The 17,824-nt window shown below is 33.9% G+C and overlaps 1 protein-coding gene across 4 annotated transcripts; it reads left to right on the forward strand.

Moving 5' to 3' along the window:
- The first annotated feature begins 3,033 nt into the window (after positions 1-3,033).
- On the forward strand, positions 3,034-15,880 carry LOC126715182 (uncharacterized). 4 transcript variants are annotated; one of them, XM_050415660.1, is made up of 6 exons: positions 3,034-3,172; positions 5,989-6,052; positions 6,159-6,602; positions 9,552-9,701; positions 14,369-14,796; positions 15,081-15,880. In XM_050415660.1, exons 2-6 carry the CDS (start codon positions 6,022-6,024, stop codon positions 15,675-15,677), a joined length of 1,650 nt encoding a protein of 549 aa, XP_050271617.1. In that variant the 5' UTR covers positions 3,034-3,172; positions 5,989-6,021; the 3' UTR covers positions 15,678-15,880. The 4 variants fall into 4 exon arrangements, with proteins under 4 accessions (XP_050271617.1, XP_050271619.1, XP_050271616.1 ...); XM_050415662.1 differs by having other exon boundaries at positions 6,162-6,602; XM_050415659.1 differs by lacking the exon at positions 3,034-3,172 and adding an exon at positions 3,672-3,816.
- The last annotated feature ends 1,944 nt before the right edge of the window (positions 15,881-17,824 follow it).

Below are 17,824 nucleotides of genomic sequence, written 5' to 3' on the forward strand. Positions count from 1 at the left end.
TTGATAGCTTTTCGATCCATCGAGGAAGTTTCTAGATGCTCGATAAATTCTCGATAGCTGTTCAATCCATCAAGGTTGGCTTCTGCTCGATAGCTGCTCAACAGTTGCTCGATCCATGATCCTCTTGCATGCATTGTTTTTCACATGTTTTGCATCTTTCTTTTATCTTGTCATCCATAGCATTTTGTTTCATCAGATTCATGCATTTATATGGATTCTATGTACTCCCTTGGTCATCTTTATATTTTAAGGGTGAAGTTTTCTAACTTTTTGTACCATTTGTCAATCATGACAAAAATGGGAAGAAATTGTGGAGAAAATGTGGTTTCTTTTTAAAATTCTACATGTTAGGGGGAGAAATACATGCCTCTATAAGGGGGAGATGTGTTTCATCTTGTTAGGAACTTAGAGGGAGTGCTTACTTCCTTCTTCTTGTATACTGGTCTTGTGACCATGCTTACATACATTGTGCTTATCTTTGATATATATATAAATATATATGATGTTTGTTTTCTTCACCTACCTCTATATGTGTTGTTTTTTTTTTCTCTCTTTATACACATGTTTCTTATTACTTGTATGCAATTTTTTATTTCTATTTCACATTAAGATGCCTTGATGAGTTTTGTTTAAAGTGTTTCAGAAATACAGGCTGTCAAAGTCTTCTTGCCATAAACTCTCTTCTTGCAAAGTTTATCAAGAATTTGTGTTAAGATAGATTTTATTGTATTCAACAAGTGAATATGAGTTGAGTGATTTATGACTTCTCTCATATGTTCATTTGTTTGTTGTGGTTTTGTCACGAATTACTAAAGGAGGAGATTGTTAAGGACATATTTTATATAATTGGCTAATCCTTTGACAAAACGCATTTTACTTGTATTTGGGTAGATCTAGGATGTGTTTAATATTTCAAAGAATAAGAGTTTAAGTCTAGTATTGAAGCCATGCAAATCTGTCCAAGAAACAAGTGAAGAAGTGCTGATTCATTGAAACTTAACAGCTGCTTGACAGATAGCTATCTATCGAGGTCTCGATAGCTGCTTGACAAATACTATCTATCGAGAATTACGAAATCAGAATTTTTAGATTTGATTTTCGGCCTATGCTTATGTATTTGTGTAGGGTTTCTTTTCTCACAACCCTAGACATATATAAGACTTATTTTAAAGGCTGTTACATAAGAGAATACAAGAAGAACATATGCAAAAGGTGACCGATACCTTATTCTCTCTGAAAGAAGCTACTGCGTCTTTGCGCCTTAAGGTTTTGTAACGAAGTGCTTCTTGATCTTTATTGTTGATGAAGTGAAGAACTTTGTAGCCAACATTCTTCTTTCTCAAGTTGATGAATGAGTCATGTACTTGGATTCGTGCATCTTTGGTTAGTCACGTACTAGGATTCGTGTAAAAGGGTGGCGTTCATATATTGAAGAGTTCAGAGATTCTGAAGCAGTAGAAGGTTTTTACCGTAAGTTCATCTACAGGGATTGTAGAGTCTAGGGACAAAAGTTTTATACTAGATTTGAAACTTCTCTTTACTATAGTGGATTGCTTTTCAGGAAGGTTTTCCCTCCAGATTTTTTACTGTGAAACTAGTTTTTTCATTAATTTTCCTGGGTCATCATATCTTATCTTATCTTATTTACTTTTTCACTGTGCATGATATTAACATAATATTGATATTTGTTTGTCTTAACAAGATTTATTCAAAATAAATCTAATTAATAATTTGGGTTTAAAATCTGTTAATTCTATCAACTAGGGTCTAAATTTCCAAAGAAATTGGACAAAATTTAGTTACAAAATTGGTTGTAACTTAATGTTACAAATTCACTCAATAAAATAAATATTACAACATATTTTAAAAATCTAACCGTTGAATTGCATGTTCTCTACGCTTTTAATACACATATTAAATTTTGTGTTAATCGGATATTATTTACTATATGAACTTTAAGTTTATATTTTTTGCATAATTTTAAATTACAAAAACTTGCAATTTAAAAAATTTATTGATGACATAGCTATTGATTTTTAATTTTCTTGAAATTTTGCAAGCATGGAGGATATAAGAAGAAGAAGTAATCTAATGGTGGATTTGTCAAAATTTACCTCCAATAAAAAGATATTAAGTAAGTTTGTAGTCTAAAGTTACAACTAATTTTGTAGCTAAATTTTGTCCATTTAATAGTTAAATTTTCAAGATATGTAGCCATGTTATTTTTTTTAGCAGGAGTTATAACTCTTGGCTCAAATTTGTATCAAAACTTTATCATTTTTAGATTTAGATTTTATTTAGTATTCGTTTGGATATTGAGGTTTGTGCGTCTGTGTTTTCTCCTCTTTTTTTTTTTTAATTGAGAAGCACATGAACGTGGGATACAGACTTGCCAGTAGGTCCTGTGCACTGTGCACGAGACCCATTACCTCTTATCATGTCCAAATTTTGCACTGAAATGTGTCACACTAGTGGGTCCCTGTACTATTTATGGAACTCATAAACTTCTTTTTTAAGCAACTTTTTGATTAAAAATGAGTCTCACGACACTATTCACATATTTAAAAATTATTTTGTTACATTGTTTTCAGTTTTTAATTTTTAGTTTTTAATTTTTAATAAAATAATCGGTATTCAAACGCACCCTTAATCTATTTAATAGTGTTGATATTTGCAATGGGAAGGAACTTGCGAGTTGCGACCAGAGTCAAAGATCATTGGGATAACGTAGAATAAACGAGGAAAAGAGTCTCCGAGATGATTCACAGGGAAGTTTCCAAAGTTACATCATTTACATTAATTCCAACTGGATTGCAACGTAAATGCGCCTTTTTTTGTTTTTTAATATTTAATAGGTACCTACTTCCGCTTTAAAAAATTCTTATTTTTCTACGTTCTTTTGAATTTTTTCACTACCTTTTAGTCTTCGTATTCTCCTTTTGGACTTCTTGACTAAATGCACAGTTTTTTTTCTTCATTTTTTAGCTACAGAAGATTTCACTAAACTTGGGCATTATAAAATAATCATCCGCCGTTCAATTGATTCACAAATTTTTCTTCCCTTCAACAATAATTTCCACACTTCTTGTCCAAAGTAATTTTCTTTAGCATTATTTGGGGGTCTATCCTGAGAGAAACTCCTTTACTCCATTTGAGCTTGATCATTCTTCAGGTATACGTAACATGCGTTACATTTATGCATGCATTCTCTTTTATTTCTCTTGATCTCTCTTCTTTCATATTTTGTTTCATGAAAACATTTACTACTATTTTTTGCCACTATGTCAACCTTAATCTATTTAATAGTGTTGATATTTGCAATGGGAAGGAACTTGCGAGTTGCGACCAGAGTCAAAGATCATTGGGATAACGTAGAATAAACGAGGAAAAGAGTCTCCGAGATGATTCACAGGGAAGTTTCCAAAGTTACATCATTTACATTAATTCCAACTGGATTGCAACGTAAATGCGCCTTTTTTTGTTTTTTAATATTTAATAGGTACCTACTTCCGCTTTAAAAAATTCTTATTTTTCTACGTTCTTTTGAATTTTTTCACTACCTTTTAGTCTTCGTATTCTCCTTTTGGACTTCTTGACTAAATGCACAGTTTTTTTTCTTCATTTTTTAGCTACAGAAGATTTCACTAAACTTGGGCATTATAAAATAATCATCCGCCGTTCAATTGATTCACAAAATTTTCTTCCCTTCAACAATAATTTCCACACTTCTTGTCCAAAGTAATTTTCTTTAGCATTATTTGGGGGTCTATCCTGAGAGAAACTCCTTTACTCCATTTGAGCTTGATCATTCTTCAGGTATACGTAACATGCGTTACATTTATGCATGCATTCTCTTTTATTTCTCTTGATCTCTCTTCTTTCATATTTTGTTTCATGAAAACATTTACTACTATTTTTTGCCACTATGTCAACCTCAATGCTTTTGCTATTCATAAAAGCGAATGCAAATCACAATAGCTTGCAGTTTATTCCAGGATATTGAACCCTATGCTTTCATCAATAGCGTTGACACCCAAAAATCTTTATCTCCCTGGCCAGGTGTTTCGGCCTGTAGCTTGTAGGGTGAGAGGTTCTCAAAATATTTGGTTTTGTATAAATATATGGTTTTTGAAAAATTATTGCCTTTATATATGCACTTTGAATCTCTTGGCTAAGTGGTATTTCTCTTATTTAAGGTGAAGGTGTTAAGTTTTAGTTGTATATATATGAAGCAGCAAGGGGGAATGGAATTTTGTTTTGTTTTGTTTTTGTTTGTTTGTTTTTTTTTTTTTTAAATTATTTTTTAAAGTAATGAATGATAAAAAATTTGTTTGTAAAAAAGAAGGAACGAATGAACGATAGTAATTAAAAGAAAGAGTTTACTTAAAAAAAGACACTCTCTTCGTTTCTTAATAAATTAAACCTTTAAAATAACTTGATTACCAATGAAAGTAAAAAAATTGTTTGTTTTTGTTAAAAGATGAGAGTAATAATATTGAAGATAAGTATGAACTTATACTTTTAATATATTTTGATATGGCTTAAGAGGAGAAATAATAATTTTCCTTTAAAAAGAAGTAATAATCTGTTTTGATGTGAAGGGAGTATTGGATTATACATATTGTTGCCTTGTAATTCTCTTGTTCTGTGGTCGAGTGGTCAAACCATTGTCCCCCCACCCCCCTCTTCTCCCCACCATTTTTTTTTTGGACAAACCATCGTGCTTTTTAGTTATTGACATCTAATTTAAACTTGACACCATATTCTAGCTCCGCTTTGAATTTTTCAAACACTCAAACCCAATAATGGAAGATCAAATATATGGGCGAAGAGTTTTATAGTTCAATTGATTAATATCTCTTAATATTTTAAACATAGACAATTAGGGTTCAAGTCCTACTTCTCCCAACTATCTAATTAAAAAAAAAAAAAGAAGATGCAAATATGTGTATTACATGCCTTGAATCATGTTATTAAAAAAAAAGGTTTCAATATGCGGTGCACCAAGTGCACATATCCTATTCAGTTATTTTATTTTATTTTTATTTATTATAAAAAGCACATATCCTCTGCCACACAAAGCGCCTTAGAAATCCCCATCCAACGAGAATTGGTTTGTGATTGTCTTGACTTATACCACCGGCTATGTTTAATTGTGAGTGAAACGTAGTTCGAGCTACGGCAGAGGTTAAATTCATAGTCTTGCTATGTGTTTTGTGAGTCACTCTCTTTCAAGTGTGTCTGGGGTTTAGGCTCTGTGAGAGTATTTTTGTGCTTCATGTGTAATCTCTCTATTTTCTTAGTGGAATATTCTCTTAGATATTGCTTGTGAACGTAGGCTTATATTAAGACTGATTGTTTCTTCTAATATTTCTATTTTTATTTTGTATAAACCCATATATATTTTTTTTGTTGAATGAAAAAGGCAAAATCTTGAGAGCAAGTCACATGTCGAGTTAAACCCCGCACTTTGTAGAGTAGGCCTTCTCACATGTGGTAGTTAGAGAAGGATCAATAATCTTGTGTGAAAAAGGATTGTGGGGTTCAATGATTACCTCAGCAGATTAGCCTTGTCCGCAAGATTTGAGTATCACTCAAGCTTTTACCAAGCTTTAGAGGGTGGGGGTGGCAATTGTTGGATGTAAATACTCCATGCCCATTAATCTAGGGAGAATTTTGGGCTCAGGGTCCAACAGTTGAAACACATAATTAGGGTCCCACATCGACATGGCACTCAGGCCAACCTAAAAAGATCTGGCTTCATGGGTGATCGGTCTTTAGGAGTGACTTCAGTTTTTGGTTTATTAAGATACGTGCTTTGTTAACAAAGCAAGGATTGTTGAAAGAATTGATGGGAATAGTTTTTCTTTTGCTAAACCTTAATATTCTCTCTGTTCTTGTCGTGCTGATTTAACTTCTGTAGAGAAAGTGCACATAAATGGCGCCTTGCATCACAATTTATATCTAATATTGAAATCTAATTTTCAGGGTACACAAAAGCTAATTGATAATTAAGTTGCAATGGCAACACATGATGTCAATTTAAACGACGGTAACTATTTTACTTTCCCATCGTTTAATAGTGTAGTCATTCATTGAGTTCTTAACAAAATGCATATTACTTACTAATTAAGATATCACCAATTTCAAACATGAAGCAGCCCATGCGGAGCGTTCAAGGCTTCATCTGGCTGCGTTGAAAGGTGACTGGAATTCTATCGAGGACATGCCAAACATTCAAAGAGAAATTACTAAGAAAAGAGAAACCACTCTTCATATTGCTGCTGCAGCAAACCAGGAAGAGTTTGTAAAGAATTTAGTAGAGGGGATGAGTAGTGATGACATAACAGCTGAAAACACTGTTGGGAGCACTGCCTTGGCCTATGCTGCTGCAACTGGAAATGTGAATATTGCCAAGGCAATGCTGAAGAAAAACACAGACCTGCCAAACCTAGGTAGTGGGATGAAACCACTTTTCATGGCCGCTTTATTAGAACACTATCAAATGGTGGAACATCTTTCTCGTTCGACAAAGACTTGGGAGTGGGATATAAGAGATCAGACTGAACTATTTGTCACTTATGCTAGGGTTGGGTACTACGGTAAGTATAAGTTATTTCTTGCCTAGGTTATTATTATTATTATTATTATTATTATTATTATTATTATTATTATTACTTAAGTCGTGTTGGACAGTAATAAAAATTTTCTACATACAAATTAATATGTTAATAATTATGAAAAAATGTTTTTTTTTTTTAGATTAAAAAAAATCATAAAAAGACCTTTTACACATTTATTTATTATGAGAAAAAAAAACATAATCACACATCATATGTTTTCTTTTAAAGATAAAACCTGTTATACACATGCTGTTAAACTGAAATTGTATTTTTAGCTCATGATTTCAAGTTAAAAAATGAGTATGTAATATGGTACGTGTAAGAAACACTACCCTTCCTTTAAAAGGAATTACTCATTGTCATTATTTAATTCCCAATATCTTTATGTAAGGTTGAATTTATTCAACCATCTAATTGGCTTTATTCTGTGCCAAATTTGCTTGTATTTCAGCATTTAGTAACCCTGTATTTAGGTGGGTTTGATGTAAGGGTAGTGAGTGAGATAGAGTGAAGTTTGCTCAAGAGTGTGCAAGAAAACAGAGACTCGCGGCTTGGCCTCGCGGGTGACTTGCGGCTGCAAGCCGCCAAACGCAGCACACGTGCCAAGTATGCCGGAAGGTGAACAGTCATGCTAGCTGGAGCACTACAGGACAAAACAGGACAACTGGCCATACGGTTATCTCGCGACTGGATCTCGCGACTTAGTCAAGCCGCGAGGTCAAGCCGTGAGCCACCCCTGTTTTGTAAATCCTGACGTTTCACATTCCTCTCCCACTCCAGTATAAATACCCCTTTTACCCACAAATGTAAGAGAGCTTCCAGAGAGAATTTTGAGAGAGAAACCCTAAAGAAAAACAAGATTAATTCATCTACAATCTATACATTAGAGTCTCTTCAAATTCCTCAACTCTCTTCCTCTCCATTGTCAAATTCTTGAGAGGCATCTTACCAAACCTGGTTCTCACCATTTTCATTACTGTGAGAGAGCTGTTTGGATTTCTGGGAAGCAGTTAGGAAGGAACCAATCTTCATTGGTTGATGCTACGGTCTAGTAGCGGAATCCGGGAAGCTAGAAAAGAAAAAGGTTCGGCGCAACCTCGTTGGAGCAAGAAACTTGGAGGGCTTAGGTGCACTGGGTAGATTAGGCTTGGAGGGTCTATTACTGTCCATATATCCCAACTATATTTTCTAGTGGATTGTTTACCGCTTGGAGGGCGGAGGAGAGGTTTTACGCCGAGGGCTTCGGTTTCCTCTTCGATAACACATCGCGTGTTGTCTTTGTATTTGCATCTTCCTTCCTCTCTATCTTTGCCTTTTTATTATCTGCTGTGGGTTGTGATTTTAATTTGGCTTAGATAGTTTTACCAATTCCATATTATAGCTTATGTTAAGTTTCCGCACGCTAGTTGTTTGGCATAATGCTTGAATTGGTTAGGTTGTAATTTGGAGGTCTAAACGTTTAAGGGTGTTTATACACATATTTGAACTTTCACCTTACTCATAACTTTTTGTTTGTTTGTTTTAGGTGTGAGATAGATATTCTACTTTAATCTCTATATAAGTATATATGTGTACTCCATCCCCACAAGAATTTGTATTTATAGAGTGATCATTATGTTAAAGGTGCGTTGTGATATACTACTTGTAATTTCTAAGACCTATAGTTTACTGTTAATAGTTAATGGATAATTAACTATTAATAATGTCTTTCTTTTGGCTTATCCTTGTCTTGCTACGTGTATAACTAATGAAATATAATATTTGGCTCAACAAGCAAATTGAAGATGATCCAGAATGACTTGTAGCTTAGTAAATGATGAGTCAAATGACTTGTAGCTCATCTTGTTGCATAGCTGGTTTAACAGGAACTGAGTGCATGACGGAAAAATAAGTTCACTACTATTTTCTCTTTGTCTGGTATAAATTTTGTTAGGTTCTAAAAGTTTAAAACAATTGTCAAATCGTGAATATAATGCTCAAAGGGCTGCAAGTTAAAATTCAAAGAACATACGAGCTGCAGGTTCAGAAAGTCAAAATCAGACTGGTTTGATCGATCATGAGAATTTTTCGATTAATCGGAAGTCGCAGATCAGCAAAAATCAACAAACGTAAAAAGTCTATAACTTGTTCGTTTGAAGCCCAAATCACGATTCATTTTTTCCGGTATTTAAAGGATATTGTAAGCTAATCCTAGGAGTGGTTTTTAGAGAGAAAAGAGTGTGCCTCTAATTGTAGATCTAGGGTTTTGTACCCAAAGCTCTATCATGTCTTCTACCGGCAATATTCTTTGAAGAAACTCAATATCTGGTGTTGTAAAAGTTGCTGTTACAAGATCAACTATTAATGGTGATCTGAAACCTTTGAGTGGGATTTCAAAGTCATAAGCGTGGGGAGCTTGTGTGTTGCAAATCTAAGAAAGAAGAGTTCGTGGATTCGGAGTTTGCATGTGGTCGTGTCAGTTAGTTACTATTGAAAGTAGCAATAGATTTAGGGTTAAATCTTATTATAAAAACTTCAATTCTATATTAATGGATTTGTTTGCCTTGAGAATAGGTTAGGTCAAATCCTCCCTAGGTTTTTACTTTGAAACGGTTCGTTTCATTAGTTTTCTTAAGTGATCATATCTGCGTATTATTTACTTTTCCACTGCTGTGCATGATATAATCTTTTACTGTTTAACCTAGATCTCATAATTAACCTAAGTGATCACTTGGCTAATTCATTAGGTTAAACAATTTATTTTAAGGGGTCTAAACAAACAAACAAACTTTCGTAAGAGAAATAATCAAAATGTTCCTTCAAGAATACTTTTTCTCAGTAGAGTATAACTAAATGGTAAATGCTAGAACACAGATCCAGATGCAAGAAGAAAATCTGTCATGATTTTCTTTGCTTTGAGTATTTCTTTTTGGTGTAAAATTTATGCAGGTAAAGCCTTGGAAATGATGAAGGCCAACTCTAATTTAGCTACCGCTAAAAACAGATTCAATGATACTGCATTGCATGTGTTAGCTCGCAAACATTCGGCATTTGTTAGCGGAAGTCAACAAGGAATTTTAAGGAGACACATCAATTCATGTGAGTTATTCCAACTCAATTTTTTGATGAATAAGATGATTTTTATTGATAAACAAAAATAGCACATCAATACAATGCACATTACACATCACTTATAGTTCTTACTAATCGACACTATATTTTCAAACAAATCACTACACTTACAAAGCAAAAGACACTGCTTCCCTTGACAAACAAATGTTATCAAACATAGAAAGAATGAACTATCATATGCTTACTAATATTTTAACAGACTTCTTATAAATGTGCTGCGTACCCTTAAGCCCAAATTCACATTAGGATAATTCTAATAGAAGACGGGATTTGAAAAGGCTGAAGTGATTTGTTAAAGTATCTGAAACATAGCTTTGGTCAAATATTAAAATAGGGAAAAAAATATGGAGAGACAATTAAACGAAAGTAAGGGAAATAGAGAGAAAGCAGGCATTAACGTGGTTCGTACCAATAGCCTATATTCATAATAGAAAGCCCGTAAATGACTACCTATTTACTATTAAAATTTCATATTACAATGAACCATAAGTAAGATATATATAGGAACTAATTATAGGGACTAAGCCTTAGGCCAAAGCTAGACTAACCCTAGTATTTGAGTAGTTGCACTACAAGTATGATATGAGTTGCTTTGCTTGTTTTATAAGCCTATGGACTTACAATGTACTTGGGCTTCTTTAGCCATATCTTTAACACCCCTCAAATTCAAGATAGAATTTGAAAGATGCATTGAGCTTGGAATGTAAGCTCATGAACATGTGTCTAAGATGTCTTGAATATGGACATGAGTGAACGGATTGGATGTAAAATTGACTAGGCACAATTGGAATGAATTGTGCAAAATACTAGCGATGACAATGAACAACTTAATGGTTTGTGTTTGTTTAGTTTAGACCCTTGTACACTTAAATTGTTTAACCTAATTAATTAACCAAGTTGTTACTTAGGTTTATTATTCAGATATAAGTTAAACACAAACAATCATATTACTCAACGTGGAAAAGTGAAGAAGACAAGCAATATGATGACCCAGGAAAACCAATGAAACCATCCAGTTTTAAGGTAAAAAACCTTGAGAGGATTTAACCTAAACTATCCTTAAGGCAAAAAATTCACTATGATAGAATGAAAGTTTTACAAAAGATTTTCCCTAAATCTAAAGCTACCTTTTGTAGTACTTACTCACACGACCACGTGCAGCTCCGAATCTATGGCCTCTTCTATCTGAATTTGTTGCACACAAACACCCACCTTTGTGACTCTGAGATCCCAATCAAGTTTTAAATCATCAGCTATGTATGATCTTGTATGCAGCAACTTAATCCACTAGTTCTTGAATGTAGATATTCTTTCCGGTAGATGTTTGTTGAGTTAGAAGGCTACAGAAACCTCACAAATTTCACAAGAGTAACTCACAAGACTTCTAAGAACTTTTGAAACGTATTTAGGGTTTTCCTTTTATACTAGGTAGTGTTGGACTGAAACCCTAAACGTTTTTACAGACTTTGGGCTTGATTAAAATTTTGCAAAACACGATCTTCGATTAGTCGAGCCTTGCAGATCTTGACTTCTTTTTCCTGCAGCTTGATTGTTCTTGAATCTTAACTCGAATCATCATGAGCAATGTCTAACACTTGTACTAGACATGTTTTTGTTCTTGGTTTTCCAACTTACAAAAAACTAGAACCTAAACATTTATTCCTAAATATTTAGAACCTAACCGTTTGTGATCAAAGAACAATTAAACTAGAGGCCAAAGAGTGGCTACTGTATTTGAGGACGACAACACTAGTGGCCTATGGCCTGAGGAATATTGGCAATGGAAGATGTTGTCATGAAGCACATTAGCAAGTTGAAAACTTTCACATAGATTGAACCAAAAAAAGAACGAGTGATACACCTATTAATGTGACTTTGGAGCCTTAAATGAGAAACCAGTCACAAAATCAAATTCTACTTGGAAAACAGAGTAGGATAGTGCCTTACCCATAGAGAAACAACGTCCAGAAGTGCCTTGATAATGGGCTTGAGAGATTAGGTGCAATACCTAGGGTATTGTACCTAATGTAATTTCTATGAATGATTAAGATTGATAGTTGCAAGTAAAAAGTAAAAAAATGTTGTAAAAAAAGTGAATAAATGTTAAAAATGTTATAAAAAAGTAAAATGTAAAAGTTAAAAAAGTATAAAGTGAAAAAAATATTGTGAGAGAAGAGTTAGCGAATTGCACCTGAAATACCACCCTAAGTATTGCAACGAATCCTAATCTTTGACAATGGAGGTCAACTTTCAATGATCTATGACAACATGATCAACAATCAAATGACAATATATGGTCGATGATTAAACGACGACGTCAATGGTCAAATAGAGGCATGGCCAATGATCAAGCTGGTTGTCAATGTTCAACAATAATGGTAGACAGTCAGTACTTGCACGGCACTAATTGAGAACCAAGGCTTGTTGAGGAGAAGACATGTGGCAGACGCTAGGGCTAATGAATGATGATTGACCGCGGGCTCCTAGAACCCTGTTTGAAGGCCGCAAAAGGGTCTAATACCAGGTCGAAGTTATTGAAACATAACTTTAATACTTCGTTAAAACAAAGAGAAATAAAATAAAAATAATGCAGTTGGAGACAAAGTCATATTTTTTAGTTTTTAGACCTCGAAAACACTGTTTAATCTAATTTATTGGCCAAGTTGTTATTTAGGTTAATTATTTAGATCTAGGTTAAACATTTATCACACATATTATGCACATCGGAAAACTAAATAACACAAGATGTGATGATCCAGGAAAACTAATGAAATAAATTAGTTTCAAGGAAAAAAAACCTGGGAGGAACGATACCAAGAGAAAAATTCACTATATCAAATTGAGATTTATAATCAAGAATACCAATTCGTAGTAAAACTAACTACAATTACCAAACTGAGTTTTGAATTCCTTAGACTTTTTTGATGTGGATTTAATCCAATATGAACCTCTAGTTCATGTCTTGATCTTTAGTATGCTTGATAGCTGAAGCTTGGCTGTAACTTTACTCGATCCATCGATTCTAGCAATATGAGTGTGATCTCAGTAGGTGCTTGAAAGAGTTAGAAGGTATAATAACCTCATAGATCTCAAAAAAGTAACTATCTAAGACTTGAAAAACGTGCATGTGCTTTGGGGTTTTCTTTGTATACCTAGTAGGTTTGGATTGAAATCCTAAACATTTCGCGAGCTAACGGGACTTAAAACAAAATCTGCAGTTCGCGCTTTGATCGATCAAACCAATCTCTTGATCGGTTGAGCTCTTTAGTTTTTCACTTTTTCTTTCTGCAGCTTGTACGTTCTTGAATTCTAACTTGTAGTATTTTGAGCAATGTCTAAAACATTTCATAGAAACTAATGTTGGGTTAAAATAGATTGACCCCGATTAATTAATTCAATTACCTAAGTTGATTAATTAGGTCAAATTACATGCAAATTGTGGAGGCATCAACAAATCACCAAATAAACTAAATGCAGTGGAAATTAAATTGGCACAGTGATTTGTTGATAAATGGGGAAAACCTTTCGCAAGGCAAAAACTCCATCTGGTGAATTTAATGTCACCACTTTTAAGAATTCACTAATTTATAATCAAGCGGTTACAAGTATGAGGAATCTTACCACTACCTGGCCTATCCCAAAATACCAACTTACAGTTAAACTTTTATTCCAATACCCAATTGGACTTGATCTTGTAGCAGTCTTCTTTCCTTTGTTGTACAAATCTCCAATCAGTGACTAATTCCTTTGTACGGATCCTAGTATGTGACTAACTCCAGTAACTTGATTAATTATTATTGGCTGCAAAATTCTTTACTTCATAAATGATAAAGATCAGGAAGAACTTGGTTACAAAACTCTAAGGCGCACAAACGCAATAGCTTTTCATAGAGTATATGTGTTCTAAGTCTCTATCTCCGTATATAATGACTTTTAAAATAAGTCTTGTATATGACTAGAGTTATAAGAAGAAAAACCCTAATCATGCAAGTCATCATGGGCCGAAATTCAGATCTAAAAAATCTGAAATCGTAGTTCTCGGTAGATCAAGCTTATGTTGAGCTTGTCAATTAATCTTCAATAGCAGCATCTATCAACCTTGTGTCGAGATTTAATGAATCAACCTTTCTTCACTTGTTTCTTGGGTCAACCTTCATATCTTTGATGATATCACTTGTTATGTTTGAACAACATACTTCTTGATATATTAAACTCAACTTACATCTACCCAATTACAAGTAAAGTGCATTTTGTCAAAAGATTAGCCAATTACATAGAAAATATGACCTAACAACTAAGATCTAATCCTAGACAAGTTTATATTCTTGGTTTGCTAACACATAAAATATTTAGAACCTAAACATTTATTTCTAAATATTTAGAACCTAACAGGCTTCACTTTTACTGTAAGATTTTATATTACATTGAATCCTAAATATAGAATATATAGGAGCTAACAATAAAATTTAATTACTCTACAAGTACTTGTGTCTAAAATATACTTGAGCCTATTGGGCCACACTATTTTTATTATGTTTAACAAACAATATATCTATTTATAAGGTAGCTGCTCGATTCTTTTTATAAGTTATTATTCATGCATGGCTAAATTTTTTGATCACTGTCATTTCTAGGGATGAAGTTAAAACAGGACTCAAAGCAAATTCAAGCCCATGAACTGGTTAAAGAAATATGTGTTCGAGCTTACAAATATGACGTTGAGAGTTTAAGTGAAAACCAAGAGTTATCACAATCACTATTTGTTGCAGCTGAAGTAGGCAACGTTGAATTCTTAATTGAGCTTATTCGTTTTGACCTTGAGCTAGCATTGAAAACAGATCAAACCAATCGAAGCATATTTCATATTGCTGTTAAGGAACGCCACGAGAGCATCTTCAATTTACTACATGAAATAGGCTCATTTAAGGACCTCATAGTGAAAAATATAACCAATGGTGGAAACAACATGCTACATTTAGCTGCAAAATTGGCACCCCAGCATAAGCTTAATGCAATATCAGGAGCAGCTCTTCAACTACAACAAGAACTATTATGGTTCAAGGTACTTATAATTTGCTTCGTTTTGAATTCGTTAACTGTTCTGTCTATATATATAGACATACAGTACATATGTTTTTGTATTTAGAAATATGGATCTTTTTGTCACAACATTGTTCTTTCTTTTTCCTTTTCGTTATTTATACATAAACATTTCATAGAAAGTTCTCGCCTGCATCCACTTAGACTCTAGTTTCAATTTTTTACATTCAGATTTAATTTCTACATAAAGCATTCTAGTACTAACAAGTCTCTCATGTGCTATTTCCCATCATTTGCAATGGAAAGGAGGTGGAAAAGGTTGTTAAATCGTTGTTGAAGGAAATGAAAAATGAAGCAGGGGAAACACCGTATGTTTTATTTGCAACGAGGCACGAGGAGCTAAGGAAGGATGGAGAGAGTTGGATGAGGAACACAGCTAACTCATCAATGGTGGTTGCTACACTAATTTGTTCTATAATATTCGCTGGCCAACCAACTGATGGAATAAAACATAGTTCTGAGAATTCTAATCTTGAACTGGCCTTTTCAGTTTCAAGTGCAATAGCATTATTTTGCTCATCAACATCCCTAATAATGTTCTTGTCCATCCTTACCTCACGTTATTCATACAATGACTTCCTTGTGTCATTACCTATTAAGTTGATGATTGGAGTCGCATCACTTTTCATCTCAATTGCCAGCATGATAGTTGCATTTTGTGCATCCTTCAATTTGAAATATCATAATCATCAGGGATTTCCATTGATGGCTGTTGTGTTTGGGATCTTTTCCTGTGTACCGATCTTATACGTGTTGCTGAAGTACCGCCTATTATTTGATATAGTCCGATCTACCTGTTTCTCTAGCTCTCTGTTTAAGCCAAGGCATCGATTACTTTACTAGCACGCAATGGCCAGTCAAGTGCAACTAGTCAACTTTTCTGTTGCTTTCTTTTGAATCTGTAAAATGTAAATGAATAAATTTGAACTCCACTATATTGCGGGGACGTGCTCGAGTTTGTATATTTTTGTTAAGCTTTTCTGTTGCTTTCTTTTGAATCTGTAAAATGTAAATGAATAAATTTGAACTCCATTATATTGCAGGGACGTGCTCGAGTTTGTATATTTTTGTTAAGCTTTTCTGTTGCTTTCTTTTGAATCTGTAAAATGTAAATGAATAAATTTGAACTCCATTATATTGCTGGGAGGTTCTCGAGCTTGTATATTTTGTTCAATGCTAATCTCTCTCTCTAAGGATCTTGGAGATGAAACTAGTGCAAAAGTAAGCGTTGTTTATTTGTTGCGAATTGAGGTAATTAATTATATGGAGCCTTTACACACTACTCCCCTTTGTGTTATCAGTATTCTTAATTGTACATTTTTAGACCCCTTAAAATACAAGTTGTTTAACCTAGTTATTTAGCCAAGTGATTTCTTAGGTAAATTATTCGAATCTAGGTTAATACAAGTAAATCATATCAAGTAAACAATGTGGAAAATAAAGAATACAACGATATGATAACCTAGGAAAACCAAATCGGTAAAAAATCTTGGGAGGATTTAACCTAACTATCCTCAAGGTAAAACAGATCTACTATGAAAGAATTGAAGTTTTACAATAGCGACTTAGACCACTAACATCCTATTGCTACCTCGAGTAGAAAACTTACTACCACGACCACGTGACAGTTTCGAGTCTACGGACTATTTCTTTCTTGGATTCATAGCAACCACAAATACTTCCACTTGTGTTTTTTTTTTTTTTTTAAACTCTTTATGTAGCAACTGAAGCGATCACCAAGCTCTCGACATCAATCTTGATCTTGATAACCCTAAGTGTGTATGAAGGCAAACACTTCTAGATCTCACAAGAGATTCACACACATAGCATAAACAACAACGTCAAAATGTGGCTAGGGTTTTTCCTTTTATACTTAAGGCAAAACACAAAACCCTATACGTCATATGTGCTTGGGCTGAGTTGGGAAATTTTGCAGAAAAATATTTTGCACGAGGTTTGATCGATCGAGTCTAATTTTCGATTGATTGAGCCTTACAAAAAGTGAACAGTAATTTTTTGCAATTACTCGATTCCAACTTTACAATAAATATACTTTGAGCAGCCTAAATCTAGACCCTAAGTTTTGATCATGGTTTGCCAACATTACATATTGAAGTTCTAAAACATTTAGATCCTAAATCCTTAGAACCTAACAAACTCCCATTTTGGCAATCTGTGACAAAACACATAATAAAATAAAATGCTCAAATTTACAAAAACAGCCCATTGCAATAAAATTGCCCAACAAAAAACAATTCAACCTAACTACTATCTATCAATTGCAAGTGTAGACAATAACACGATTAAATCAACCTGTATATTCCTGTAACACTTAACAAACACATAAATGCATGTGTGAAAAATACAAGTAAAACAAAATAAATTCTTGATTTCACAAAACATAAAATAAAAGACATATATCATGAATAATCTCATAATATAAATCAATAGCCAATGTAGCATTATGTGAAACAAGAAACAGAAATAAAAAACATAATGTCTCCCCCTAACATATACAACACATAAAAATAAATACATCAAGATAAATACATCATGAGCCAAAAAAAAATGAATACATCATGAAGCACCTAGATATAATCTAAAGCTCCAAAGCTCTAAAAACTCAAAAATCTCCTCCTATCTCCATCCATATGTACTCCCTCTTTTTGTGACGAATTGCCAAAGGGCAATCAAGATTCATCATCAAAAGGAGGTAGGGGAGGTGTCCATCTAATGCTTGCCAAATCCGCACACAGGGCCTGAAGCTCCGTGAGCACATCTACCATAAGTTGACCATGAGCCGCATGAACGGTTATGACAGTGTCCAACATACTTTGAATGCTAGAATCACCCGAAGTAGAAGGTGTCGGATCAACATACTTCTCAGCTGTGGGATCACCTGAAGGAGGAGGAGGAGGAGGTGCAACACTTGAAGAAGACTCTACACGAGGGCGTTTAGAGCTAGCTCTCATCTAAGCAGCCCTTTATCG

Source organism: Quercus robur, chromosome 2 (genome assembly GCF_932294415.1).
Source record: "Quercus robur chromosome 2, dhQueRobu3.1, whole genome shotgun sequence".
In the NCBI taxonomy this organism is placed as follows: domain Eukaryota; kingdom Viridiplantae; phylum Streptophyta; class Magnoliopsida; order Fagales; family Fagaceae; genus Quercus; species Quercus robur.

Excerpts from the sequence above, each read along its gene's own strand:
- LOC126715182 (XM_050415660.1), top strand. The coding sequence starts at position 6,022 with ATGGCAACACATGATGTCAATTTAAACGACG. Across the intron at positions 9,702-14,368 it reads AAGGAGACACATCAATTCAT|GGATGAAGTTAAAACAGGAC; the intron begins GTGAGTTATTCC and ends TGTCATTTCTAG. Across the intron at positions 14,797-15,080 it reads AAGAACTATTATGGTTCAAG|GAGGTGGAAAAGGTTGTTAA; the intron begins GTACTTATAATT and ends TGCAATGGAAAG.